Source organism: Monomorium pharaonis, chromosome 1, assembly GCF_013373865.1.
Source record: "Monomorium pharaonis isolate MP-MQ-018 chromosome 1, ASM1337386v2, whole genome shotgun sequence".
NCBI classification, from domain to species: Eukaryota; Metazoa; Arthropoda; class Insecta; order Hymenoptera; family Formicidae; genus Monomorium; species Monomorium pharaonis.
In genome coordinates, this window is record NC_050467.1 from 29,862,575 (window position 1) to 29,876,871 (window position 14,297).

General features: G+C 31.5%; 3 protein-coding genes across 3 annotated transcripts in view; 1 reads left to right on the plus strand and 2 right to left on the minus strand.

The window, feature by feature from the left end:
• Positions 1 to 6,780: 6,780 nt before the first annotated feature.
• LOC114254346 (protein ANTAGONIST OF LIKE HETEROCHROMATIN PROTEIN 1-like) lies at positions 6,781 to 7,652 on the plus strand. Its single transcript, XM_028190409.2, has 2 exons — positions 6,781 to 6,903; positions 6,987 to 7,652. The coding sequence occupies exons 1-2, from the start codon at positions 6,781 to 6,783 to the stop codon at positions 7,650 to 7,652; spliced, it is 789 nt and encodes a 262-aa protein (XP_028046210.1).
• A 176-nt stretch (positions 7,653 to 7,828) lies between these two features.
• LOC118647854 lies at positions 7,829 to 9,475 on the minus strand. Its single transcript, XM_036293621.1, has 3 exons — positions 9,328 to 9,475; positions 9,007 to 9,186; positions 7,829 to 8,352 (listed from the first exon to the last, which is right to left on the minus strand). Exons 2-3 carry the CDS (start codon positions 9,132 to 9,134, stop codon positions 8,124 to 8,126), a joined length of 357 nt encoding a protein of 118 aa, XP_036149514.1. The 5' UTR covers positions 9,135 to 9,186; positions 9,328 to 9,475; the 3' UTR covers positions 7,829 to 8,123.
• Positions 9,476 to 12,012: 2,537 nt separating this feature from the next.
• LOC118647848 (mucin-7-like) overlaps positions 12,013 to 14,297 on the minus strand; it is a 34,482-nt gene continuing 32,197 nt past the window's right edge. Inside the window, exons 2-4 of the mRNA XM_036293563.1 lie at positions 12,868 to 12,971; positions 12,309 to 12,774; positions 12,013 to 12,171 (exon numbers count right to left, since the gene is read on the minus strand). Of these exons, the coding sequence (XP_036149456.1) occupies positions 12,047 to 12,171; positions 12,309 to 12,774; positions 12,868 to 12,888 (612 nt within the window). The 5' untranslated portion in view covers positions 12,889 to 12,971 and the 3' untranslated portion in view covers positions 12,013 to 12,046. The remainder of the gene's footprint in view (positions 12,172 to 12,308; positions 12,775 to 12,867; positions 12,972 to 14,297) is intronic.

A 14,297-nucleotide genomic window follows, 5' to 3' on the forward strand; every position in this document is an offset into this window, starting at 1 on the left:
TTAAGGAGCACGACAAAGTTGTAGACGCGAAGAAAAGTAACGTCGCAACATACATGTTTATTTTGAATTATGGCTAAATAATAAATAGTCATGTATATAAACGTTTTAGCCAAGCCACCTGGACCAACGATATAAATACAATTACTATTGTGATTATTAGTATCTAATCTGTTTAATACAAGATCTACTATTTCTTTCTGTTTATCATTTAACTGTTTATATTGGCTGGTACCAATTTCTAGTGTCTTCAAATATGATACAATCATCTTCTTCGTCGTTTTTTATCAATTGTTTCATTTGTAGAAAATCAGCAAGACTTTTACCTTCAGCACAAAGCATAGTATTAATTTGCGTATACGCTTTTTTTGTCCTTGTAAGAATCCAAAATGTCGAACATAATCTTCTGACATTGCTACTTTAAAATTTTCTCAGAGCCCTTCAGGATGCAACGGTTGACAATGTAATAATATACGTACAAATAATCTACGAAGTTGTCGAGGCATCATCCATCGAACAGCTTCATTCATAGCTCGTTTCCATTCTTCATCATCTTCAATTAAACCTAAAGCTAGGCAGGCTGCTGAAAACGATTGACATAATTCTCCATTTACTGTTCTTAAAGCAAAACTCGTAGCTCCTTTTACCATTAGTAATAATAATCGTAAATGAAATAATTTTGTTTGTGTTGGACTAACGGAATACATTCGTCCTATACAATTATAATGTCTTTTGCATTTGATCCAACGCGATACATTTCTTCCATTAATTTTCTCTTTTTTAAACGTTTAATAGCGTGGAATTTTTATATATAAATATTGTCTTGCTTCTTCATCACGAGAATTTAACGAGAAATAATTGATTAACATCGTAACTTGATTTAAAGCATCAGTCATTGCTTCTTCAATGACTTCATTTTCTATTATATTTGTTGATTAGAAAGATGGACTGGCAAACAAACGATAATATGACTTTTATCTTGTAGCTTCTTTTCGAGAATACGCCAACAGGCTTCTACAGGTCCAACATAACGAGTTTCTATAAAATTACGTATTTCATCATGATCAATAATTATATTAAGCGAATGGTGAAGAATGCGGTTGGTTCACGGGGACGTAGGTGGTGAAAAGAAGAAAGGGGAAGCGATGTTGTCACTCACACTTTAATGATTTATTTGACACGGACGTTCAGAGCAAGGGGCGAGCCGTATCTCTTTACAATTTTACGGAGATCTTGAAATGTCCTGATATTACGCTGCCTGTAGTCGACGCGGAAATCTTGAAGAGCCTCTAGATCGAAGCTCTTGCGAACCCGGAAATCTTGCGCGCGATCCGACGGATATCTTGTGCACGAGGCAGAGGACATTCGCGGGAGAGATACGGGCACCCGCGCATTGACGTGATGCACTCACACGTTCACACGGATACGCGAACTTAAGAACTACTTGGCAGTAGCTGCTGAAATAGAAATTATGTTCATTAATGTTGGTTGCCGAAACAGTTAAAACCGCAATAATCGTGATGACCGAATTGGACATCGCCCAGTGAGGGTCGGCCTGAATGCGCGATGCGTGGATCCGTAGATCACGGATATGACTAAATTGCGAAACATGCATCGGAGTAATAAATTAATCGCACTATCACGGCGCGAGTGCTAGGGGATGGAACAGAAATGAATCCCCGTAGCTAAGATCGGCGGATGACGAGAGAGATCTGCGAGACGATCTCGTGTCGATGCTGCGCTGCGAGAGACTGACTATTTTTTCGTCTTAGGACAATTGCGATCGCGGAGGAGAAAAGAGGGGCGGCAAGGGAACTGATTTCGAGCCTTATTTGGGCATCGATTTGACATGCCCTTTTTTGGGCATGTTTTGCATAGATACCACGATGCGAGAAAACGAAAGGAACGCGCGTGGTGAGCTAGTGACAGCGTTGTGCGACTAGGTGCGGATAAAACAGAGCAAGAAAATGCTGAAATTCTAATAAAACTGTTCTAGTCTCGAACAAGATATTTAACTGATTTAATACTTGAAACTATCTTAACATTTATGTGACAATTAAAAGTGATCGATAAAATAGGACTACATGGAACTACATAACGATTATCAACTACATAACCACCAGGACGTTTAAAACTCTTATCATTATTTCTTCGACGATAATAAGGATAAGCATCTTCATCCATTCTGGTGTTTTCAAGATATGGTTTAGAATAATGTTTTGTACATTTTCCATCTACCAAACACCAATTGCCACAAGGTCCATGAATCATGTGTCTCATAACTATGTCATGTAAAGTACGATTTTCACATGGATCAGGAATTTCAGCAGAAATATATTTAATATTTGTCAACAATTTGTGGAGTTGTTATTTTAAAATTATATTTTAAAGTAACTAACATGTGGACATGTGGTAAACCGCGTTTTTGAAATTCAATAACGTATACAAAGGCTGCCACTTCTCCAAAAAATTTTTGTTTTACAATTAAATTAATTAAATAATCTTTTTTAATATTAAAAACACGTGCACAAATGTCAGGTTTATTAGAAGCTTGTTGACTATGTAAAAGATTTTCTTCAATTTCACGCCATTTTGGATTGCAAGTCATTGTAATGAAGAGGTCTGGTTTACCAAATTTATTAACAATTGCCATTGAATCTTGATAATTCTTTAACATATTACGAGGTGATCCCATAAATGTCGATGGAAGTATAACCATCTTTCCAATACGTCCATTTAAATTATTTGCCATAGTTTGTATATAATCTCTTAAACCTTGATATGTTTCAGTACGCAATTCTTTTTGATGATTTTTACAATAATTGATTCTGCCTTTTTCAATTTTTACATAATTGTCCACAAGCTACTGTTGAAATAAACGACGGCTTAATAAGAAACGTTAAATTCATCACAAATAGCTATGCGAATTCTCCAGATTCTCTTTCTAATTGTCGTTGATTTTCTAACTCTTTCCATCATTTGATAAGATTGAGCAAATACATTAGATTCTCGCATTATTTGTTCAAGATTTTGTACGATTTCTAAATCTAAATCTGAATTTCCAGTAATATGATAATTTATTGCTTCATTAGGGTCTATAATGAAAAGTTGACCATAAACTGGATTTTCATTTTGAGCAGCATATAATGATGTATTAATTTGATAATAAATTTGTCCTTGTGTTTTAAAACAATATGGGCCTGGTCGTCTATTTTGAAAATTAACTAAATTATCGTTAAATGATGCGAATGAAAATGAATTATTATAACTACGAATATGTCTGAAAAAAAGATCAGATTTTACATGACTACCGTAGAATAAACTGTGAAGAAATTGTGGAAATTGAGGTAATAATTCCAAACAAACCGTACCATGATTACAACAATCATGAAATGAATTTCCTTTATTAGATATTTTTTCAGCTGTGAAATGTTTTGCTTTACAATGAATGCAAGAAACATCCATAGAACCAATATAATATTCAACTATTTCATTAATTAATGTTCTATTATTAATATTTAAATAAGGATAATTTTTCTTTTGTGATCTGTAATAAGACTGATATGCTGTACATTGTTGGTATAATGGTCTAACAGAATTTTGTTCAATTATTTCATTATTCAAATTTATTATGTGATTATTAGAATTTTCTGAATTTTTTCCAATTGTTTCATTATTAAAATTTATTATATGATTATTAGTTATTGGGCCAATTATGAAGACTAGAACTAAGCCTGATTTTGCCTCCAAAAGTGAGGCGAAAATCTGTTAAAAATGTAGTACCAAATGGTGGCGCTGGCGACAATGATTTACCGAAAACAATATGGAGTATAACGACAAGCATTTGACAATAAATGCAAATTTATAATAAAAATCTTAGCAATTTTACATTTAGAGTACTTATCTCAGTTTTCTTATACCAATACAACAACTGCGTACAGTCTAACACCACTAGCACGGCTGACTACGATAAACATAGACTAGACGATTGTATCTAGAGTTGGAATATATTCCGGTTTATCTTGGTGTATCAGCATCGTCAGCGCCACCATTTGGTACTACATTTCTAACAGATTTTCATCTCACTCAAAACCACAGAGATCGGTTTCCTGGTTCTAGTCTTTATAGTGCCAATAATACAAACACTATGATTTTTTTTATATCTAACTATATTTGGTAAAACAATGTCTGCTGTCTTTGCATTCTGACGACGACGACATTGATTTTCTACATTTCTTTCAAGACGTCGTTGTCGAAATTGTTCTTTTTCTTCTAAAGTACGTTCTACTTTACGCCTTGGCATTTTGCAAAATAAAAAATAGATTTATCTCACTTAATAATATTTAAAATGTAAATAATTTTTTTAATGTTAATATATTCTAAAAGAAAAATTTAATATAAATTTTTGAGAAATTAATCATTTAATTAATACATAATATTATTAATCACATTTATATTTTAGGTTTATATAATAGTAACATATATATATATAATTTATCTATTTCTTATTTTTATTTATTTACTTAGGTAGCAAGGTGACGTTAATACGACGTCAATAATTCGTCATTTTTTGGGGTACGACGTCATTTTACCAATTTAAGACGTATGTATAACGTGACTTTTTTGACGAAATAATAACCAAAATAGAATGATCTTATTATGACGTACCAGCGACGTCATGTATATGATCATAAAAACACTTCGATCAAACTGTAACGTCTAAACAACGTCAGATTAGTGCCCATTTAATGACGTTAGTAATTTATCAATTGTACGACGTATCTGTGACATCAGACTTTGAACCAATAAAAGACGTTATTTAAATAACCATAATACGACGTACCTAAAGCTAATATTTTATGTGTCGTGCGACAAACTTTGTCGGGCGTACTGATTGGCTGCTAGTGTGCATGCGGTCGTTCGTACGACAACATTTTGTCGTTTGTATGAAATATAGCACTAACTGTGTCGCTACTGCAAAACGCCTTAGCTTAATTATTGTTATTAATTTACAAGCGTTCGCTTATCCTAATTAAGCTATGGTAAAGTAATTACAAGAAAAAATTCAACGCGTACATAACCCGCATCAGTTGAGGTACTTTTTGCTAAAAAAATAACATCCCAGATAGCACAAAATATTATCATAAATATTTATAAATATTTTACAAATTTATTTTCAAAAAATATTTTTTAATGATTATATAATTATTTTTCATAAACCATTTAGAAATGATACAAAAATTATTATTAACAATATATTGAATATATTTTTAAAATGTATTGAAAAATTTTTATGGTATATGAACTTAAAATACTTTTTATATTCTCTAATAATAATGGTATAAATATTTATTTAAAATATTTTCATAAATGTTTATCGTAATTTTTTTATACTTGACAAACTCTGACATAAAAATATGTACAAAATATTTATAAATATTTTTCCTTTTTATAAATATTTTATAAATATTTTGTGCTATCTGGGATTTAGACAACAACAGGAAGCATATACTGCAATAGTTATAATAATCCGAAGCTATAGTTCTGTATTCACTTTTAAGATCTTCTAAAACTTTGTCATTTGGAAAGAGAAAAAGTATGTATCAAATGAATTTCTTACATATACAGGGTAATTATGTTGTTGTGCACTAACTCAAATTTATTTGTTTATCTTAGATAAACGGCGTATACATTAATATATAATTTAACTTGAGTATACATTATTTTCATTTGAAAAAAGTTGAAATGTCTCAAATAAATCGTCATTTGTTATATGCAATAGCACAAGTGATACAACGAAGAAGATTATTAGTTATAGCATTATTATTTAGTAAAAAGAGAAAATATCAGACGAAAAGATTTTGGACATCAGATTTTCTTAATCAACAGAAGACTCACGGAGTTTATTACACAACGATTCCTACTCTATTAAGAAATTCTGATTTATTTACAAATTATTGTAGAATGAGCAAAACACAATTTGAGAATCTACTTACATTAATTGCACCAAAAATCATAAAGCAGACATTTATTCAAGAGCCAATATCACCTGATCAACGTCTGTTGCTTACATTAAGGTACGAAATTTTTATTAATAATTTATTAATATACAGAGTGTTTCTGAAGCATCGGATTTGCTTAGCACCATACGATAGAAAATGAAAATCTAAGAAGAAATGTCTAATACTATTTTTCGATGCGGTAAATAGTTTCGTCTTAATTCATCATTGTAATAAGTCAATAAGCGCGGAGGTACAAGAGAAAGTCAGTGACGGAGAATGCGTGAAATTGACTCTGTTATTATAAATTTAAAAATGTTTCTAATGCTAATAATTATTAATAAAATACACACACACGAGGAAGTGCAAGGGGGGCTTCGCCCCCCCTCCCGCACTCACCCCGTCGGTAGAGGTGCCCGAAAAGTCGCAACCCATGTGGTAAGTTGTTGATTATTGTGTCCGTTTGGTCTGTGCGCATTTGGTCCGTGCGCATTTGGTCTGTGTCCGTTTCACACAGCCTGCTGTGTCCATTTATTACTGTGCGCATCTGGGACTCACTCAAATTTTTTAAAAAAGCTGTATATAAATATAACAATATTGAGACAATAAAGATAATTATGTGTATACATTTTTACTTTGTTAAAACCAATATTGATTTAAGATTTTTTATAGGTACTTAGCATCTGGAGATTCAATGATGTCGTCAAAATATCAATATTATATTGCTCAAACAACAATAACAAACATAATTAAAGAAACTTGTAATGCATTATGGATTACTTTAATGAATATTGTTCTGAAAGAACCTACATATGATACATGGAAACAAATTGCAAAAAAATTTGAATTGAAATGTAATTTTCCACATTGTATAGGTGCTGTAGATGGAAAACACGTAGTTATACAGGTAACATTTTTTTATTTTTTATATTATTTCTTTTTATTTATTTATTTACAGAATATTTTTATATTTAAAAACATTTATTTTAGGCACCACCAAATTCTGGTTCTACTTTCTATAATTATAAGAGTTCACATAGTATCGTATTAATGGCTATTTGTCATAGAAATTATAAGTTTGTGCTAGTTGATATTGGAGCGGCAGGTCGTCAAAGTGATGAAGGTATATGGTCAAGATCTACTATGGATCAAATGTTTGCAGAAGGTCAAATGAACATACCACTACCAGATCGAGTCATTAAAGGACCTATTTTACTATATGTGTTAGTAGGAGATGAAGCTTTCCAACTAACCAACTATATGATGCGACCGTTTTCTGGAAAAGGAGGTCTAACAAAGGAGAAAGGAATATTCAATTGCCGACTTAGTAGAGCGCGTCGTATAGTGGAATGCACGTTTGGAATTCCTTCTTCGCAATGGAGAATATACAAGCGACCTATTAACACATCAATCGAAACAGCAGAAAGTATAATAAAAACGACTATAGTATTACATAATTTTCTACGTCAAAATAAAGACATTGTTTTTTTGGAAACTATTAATACTGTAGATGTTTCAACATATTCTGAAGTAGAAGCTGCGGCATTTACAAATATAGGCAATTTTGGCAGCAATACTCATGCACGAGAAGCATCCCGCATACGAAGCATCTTTGTTGATTATTTCAATAATGAAGGTGCTGTTCCATGGCAGTAAAGAAACGCATTAAGGCTCCTGGGTAGTCCTAGAGGACTCTAGAGCTGTCCTTGTTTAATGATGCTAGAAACGAGAAAGAAAAGATGTAACGGTTCGCCTTTCCCGATCGCCTCGGACAGGCTCGCCGGATGCCAGGATTCGGGAGAAGGAGGGAAACCAACTTGCGTATACCGATATCAAATTAACAGTTCTTTATTATAAAGCTTCTGCTATGTACATACTTAGCCTACGGGTAATCTTATGCTAGGCCTTAACCTACGGAGAGATATTTACAAGATATATACAGGCTAGTCTAACGGTATCCGGACGGGAGCGCGCTTATGCGCAGCACCGTAGTACGCGGTCGCGAGGTTTGCGGATTTCAGGTAGCCGAAAGCCGGCGTGCGCCAGGCGGCGGAACGGTCTGATGACCTGCTCCGTCGGCGGAGTCAAGGAAGCCGAAAGCCGGCGTGCGCCAGGCGGCGAGACGGTCTAATGACCGGTCTCGTCGGCGGGAACCAGGAAGTCGAAAGCCGGCGTGCGCCAGGCGGCAGAGCGGCCTAATGACCAGCCCTGTCGACGAGGAATGGTGCTCGATCTTGATCGAGCTCGGCTTTTATACCCGTCGGGGCGATCCCCACGCGCTCCCAGCAGCGTGGATCGGATACTAGACTTCGGGAGGGGCGTCCCGTATAGTGGGGCGGTTGGTCGGCCCCGGAACCTAGTGACAATCGCCACAAAGATAAGATAATAAAGATAAAAAAATAAAGATAATAAAGATAAGATAATAAAGATAAGTGTATAATAAATGTAATATTACTTTTTATTGTAATATATTTTTATTTTTTTTTATTAATGTGTATTAACATAACATAAAGTTAACTTTCTTACGCATAAATTACATAACAAATAACTATCAAATAACAAATAACGGACAAATAACTATCTTAATATGTATTACCAAAACGTAAAATAAACTTTGTTTACGTATTAATAATCAGTTTGTCTTTTTGTTATCACTTGTACTTTCTAACTTAATATGTAAGTAATGTAAAATAAACAGTTTTTTTAAAGAATTATCGTAAATGAATAAGTTTTAATTTGTTTTTTTCCTCTAATAAAAAATATACTTTATAATGTAAAATAACTTTAACATTTACAATATACGTAAAAAGAACACAATGCAACCTTTATCGTTTTTTACGTAACTGATCTTCTTTTTCTGAGATTATTTGCAATAACTGTAATCCATGAGTAAATCCTTCATTATTTGGAAATTCACGTAATAGATTTTCTATTAATGTCATTATATGCTTAATGTTATCATGTGGTTGTACAGATACAGGTGCAGATACTACAGATGCAGGTACTGTACCTTCTTTTGGCAACAATGCTTCTATTTATTGGTTTTCTCATGATGGCTGTTACTGTGTCTAGAAAACTGCTATCCGATCTCTTTCGTCGCTTGTGCATCGGAACAGCATCTTCTTTAAGTCCTGACATTTCACTTGTTGACGCAGATTCGTCATGTTTACTTGAAATATTGGTAGTAGTACTGAAACATAAAGCAAACTGTAGATATAAAAGTAACAATTACTATTAATTTATGCTACATATTGCATTTACAACATTGATGTTACTGCAATTCATATTTACTAAGTATTCAATTACGTAAACAATGTTTGGATGAACTAACCTACGTGAATATTATGTATCGTGTAAGAATTGCATTAATTTATACCACTTCCACTTAATAACTTTATTTATAGCTGAGCCACTCTTTTTTTTAATGATATCATTATGGATACGCATATATGAATCTTTGAGATAACGCCACTTTTTACATGCAGCCTCTGGTGTTAAAATTCCTATAATAAAAGTTAATAATATATTATTCCACAAAAAAGACTATGATTAAAAGATATCATACGTAGCTAAATAAAAGATTAAACTGAAATATTAAACTTACCATTTAATTTCTTTGCTACTTCCTCCCAGCGTTTTGTAATTACATCTCGAAATCTTAACAACTGGTAATTTGTAATCCCACAATTCTTTTCTCTTTTTTACATTAGTTATAAGAAGCTCTTCGATTTCTTCTGTAATACAGATATTCTATATTAGATAATGCTATATTATATTTTTTATATTAATTAAAGTTTTACAATCATCCACTTGAGGTTTTTATATGCAGACTATAATATTAATGTTTGTTTTGTATATTTATAATCAGAGCTGGATAGTAACTAATTAAAAAGTTAAGTCAAATAATAAAGTTAAAATGTTAATAATTTTTAACTTTACTTAGTTAATTTTAAATGAGTTAATTTTTAATTTTAATTTGTTATTTTTTAAAACACATAAACAATAACTTATTAACTTTTCTCCAAGTTAAAAATTTACTTAAAGAAAAAAATACATTTTTATAAACATATAAAAAATAATATTTGTTATTTCACATGAACTTAATTTACAAATAAAATATTAAATTGATTTAATGATCCATATTCTAATTGTTTTGTTATTCAGAGTAAAGCCTTTGGCACACGATACAATTTTTCATGCTAGCTCGCATACGAGGCATCTTACTACGTATCTTCATTGGCTTACGATTGGTATCATAATCATCCGAGCCAATCAGAACACGTATTAAGATGCCTCGTATGTGATCTAGCATGAAAAATCGTATCGTGTGCCAAAGGCTTAATTTAATTTTAGAAAGTTACGATATTCTAATTTAATATAAATAAATGTTTTAAAAAATTATTTTTTAATTTAACTTAATTTTAATGTAATCTTAACTTTAACTGAATTAGTTTTTTATTCATGCAAGTTTTAACATGACTAAATTAATTATATAAGATATCAACTGTAATTTTAGTTTAAAAAAGTATTAACTTATCCAACCCTATTTACAATGCAGAAATATTACATATAAAATATTTATTTACCATGTGGAAGTGTGGTACATGATAAAGTTGGCTCATCGTACACAATGGTTCCATCTTCTGTAAAATATAAATTATATTCCATTAAGTTTTTGAAATATAAATATTCAAATAAAAAACATTTTTTATGTAAATTAATTATAGCATTATTTCAAGCGACGCAGTAGCGGCGCGACGCCAAGTACATAAAGAATTTTGCTGCATGATGCAAATGATGCAAACTTCACTGCGCAAATGTCACGCCGCTACTAAGCTTTATCTGGAATTTAGCTGTCAAATTAACTTTCAGTTAAAATATCTCAGAAACTAAAATCATAATCAAAAATCTAATGGCAATTTTGTTATATAATATTGATGTCAGTTTTCGATTGTGACCACTCCGATTAAAATCGGTACACTCATTTCTGAGATTTCGTAATCTCTTGCGCGAAAAAGCTCACTTGGATCACTTGGATATTTTCCACAGATCACATGTACACACACACACGTAAAGCCAGTTTGTCGTTCAAGGGGCTTCACAATGTTCCTACATACAATTTTATAAAATTAAAATAAAATTATTTCGTAATGTAAGTGGTGAATATTGGTACGCAAAAAAATATAATAAACTTGATAATTTTAAGATCTTGTGATCTCTTGCGCAAAAAAGCTCACTTGAGTTATTTTCCACGCAATCACATATACATGCACACACACACCCAAAGCCGGTTTGTCCTTCAAGGGGCTTCACAATGTGCCTACATATAATTTTATAAAACTAAAATAAAAATTATTTCGTAATATATGTGGTGAATATTGGTATGCGAAAAAATATAATAAACTTAATAATTCTGTGATCTTGAGATTTCTTGCGCGAAAAAGCTTGTTTGAGTTATTTTCTACAAATTTACATGTACATGCACACACACACGCAAAGGTTTGTCGTTCAAGGGGCTTCACAATGTGCTTACATATAATTTTATAAAACTAAACATATAAAAAATTATTTTATGATATAAATAGTGAATTTGGTATGCGAGAAAAGTATAATAAGTTAACAAAAATAAAATAAATATATAACATAAACAAATACATGATATATGTGTAAATGTCAAAAATATTAATATAAAAATTAATAATAAAATTACAACAAACGTCTGAATGTGAGTAATGTAAGTGATATTATTAGTACACGAAAAAATTTAATAAAATTAATAAAAATAAAATAAATAAATAATAATAACATAAATAAATAGTATACATAATATATAGTATAGGAGAAGAAAGTGGGTAAAAGAGAAAAAGAAAGAGGAAAACAGAAAAAGAAAGAAAGAAAGAAAGAGAAAAGCAAATAATCTTATATTTTATAATTTTAACAACATTTTTAATTTTATATAATGTCAATACAGTAACACAGTAACATAAACATAAACATAAACACAAATAATACAATTAATCAACATAAACAATGCAATTTAAACATATTTCTTAATTTCTTCCTCCTCTTCTTTGGTAATAGTAACGACCGTATAAATCACTCATATTAAACAAGAAATTAAAAAATTTTTGTGCCTTCCGTCGCATTCCCGCTCTAGTTCCTCTCGGTCTCCATGCTATGAAACAGAAAAGGAAAGTAAGTATTATTACCTAATATTATTTTTTAATATTATTATGCTATAATTAATGACAGCAAACTACTTCTATATTTTTTACTGGAAAATTTATATATATATATATATATATAACTTACATTGATTTGTATGAGAAGATGCACGTGGAGCAGTCGTAGTGCCGGGACGTAAAAATCTCATTTGTGATGAAGCTGAGGTGTCTATTCGAGGAGCTGCGGTATTAGCAGATGGCAGAGGAGGAGCGGTGGTGCTGGCGGATGGAGGAACGATAGTTTCGGTAGGCGGAGGAGGACCGGTTGTGCTGGCGGATGGAGAAGCGATAGTTTTGGCAGGCTGAGAAGGAGCGGTTGCGCTGGCAGGCGGAAGAGTAGCGACGGTGGCGGGCGGAAGAGTAGCGACGGTGGTGGGCGGAAGAGTAGCGACGGTGGCGGGCGGAAGAGTAGCGACGGTGGCGGGCGGAAGAGTAGCGACGGTGGCGGGCGGAAGAACTGCCATTGGAGAAGCTATCGTTTGAAGAGGTGAAAATAAATGGACAGAATCAAAATCACTCATGTCCAGTTTCATGTCTAAATTATCTTCGACATCCTATAATATTCATTTAAAAAATATACATTATATTTATAATATATATTAAATATTAAATAAATATATATATATATATACATCATTAGTACTTACTTTATTATTATTCTGTGCCATTTCGTTCGTTTTCTAATCGTTAATTGTACTTTTGAACTTTTAGTTCAACGCGCAAGTTTTCACTAATTAACTTTTTATGACAACTAAAAAAATGAAACAATCGTTGCTAAATTATCGATAAATCGATATATACGTATATCGAGATCAATCAATTATCAAATCGCACATTTATTGCAAATGTAATTACGGGTAAAGAAGAAAAATTATTGAAAAATTAAGAGAAAAAGACAAAGAGAAATAGAAAGAAAAGCAAGAAAAAAGAAAAAGAAATATTAGGTAATAAAAAATTAATAATAGATAAATATTGTGTAATATATACTTAAAAAATAGCCTACTTTCTTACATGTGAGAATTATTTATTAATATTTTCAAAAATTTACTTTAACTAAAAAAATAATTTATTTATATATTTCTAACTAAATTTGAAACAAATTAATACACTTTATTGATAAAAAAAAGTTGTAAATTGAAAGAATATTTTCTTAACATAATTACAATTAATTACTAAATTACACTAATGCATACTCAGATACACATGAAATAAATTTTTTCGTATTGTTTATTGTCCATATAACAATTTGTAACCGATATGGAAGTGGCACAACACCATAGAAAATTAATATTTCGTATAAATGTCGCGAATCTCTGGACGGGTTACGAAAAATGCTAGAAGAATTGCAAATTTCTTTACTCAGCGTGCTCAGATGTACTAAAAATAAATTTTGTCGTAATGTTTATTCTTTCTGTAACTAATTTGTAGAGTTTTTATTAATTTAAATTCAGAATTCTAAATTTTTTGTGCTCAGGCCCCGCAGAGGCTATTCGCCCCTGATGCGGCTGGTTGCCGTGCGGCTAGTTTGACTGTCATCTTTATTTGTATACTTCTAATTAAATATTTATTGAAAAAACATTATAAATTATTTTACAAAATATGTTAATGTTAATATATTATTTATCTGTTTAATTATTTTTAATTTGTCTAATTATTTATCTGTCTATATGTTTTAATTAATTATCTGCTTAAATATTTTTTAGATTTCTATGTTAATGTATATAATATGTTCTTTTTTTATTTGTAAGGAAATTTGCGCAATTAAATAAACCGGATTAGTTTTTCTGTAAACAAAGATTTTATAGATTTATTAATTTTACATTCGCTATTTACATTAGATAGATAAATAGATATTTATTATACTGCTTCCCCTCAGGGTTTGCAGTCTCATCAAATAATACATTACATGTCATATACTCTCAATTATCATATAAAAGATATATTACATCTCATAAGTCACAGCCCCACCTACGCGACCTGGCCATTTTGCGACCTCTACATTCTTACTCTCCCTCCCATTCTCGTCCCTCTAATCTCCAATATCCCCTCCCCCTACTCTTTCACCCTGTTCGTCCTC

Bases quoted from the DNA above. Each gene is read 5' to 3' on its own strand.
- LOC114254346 (XM_028190409.2), top strand. From the start codon at position 6,781: ATGAATATTGTTCTGAAAGAACCTACATATGATACATGGAAACAAATT. The intron at 6,904-6,986 runs GTAACATTTTTT...CATTTATTTTAG, and splicing joins GAAAACACGTAGTTATACAG to GCACCACCAAATTCTGGTTC.
- LOC118647854 (XM_036293621.1), bottom strand. From the start codon at position 9,134: ATGTCAGGACTTAAAGAAGATGCTGTTCCGATGCACAAGCGACGAAAG. The intron at 8,353-9,006 runs GTACAGTACCTG...GATTGTCACTAG, and splicing joins AGCATTGTTGCCAAAAGAAG to GTTCCGGGGCCGACCAACCG.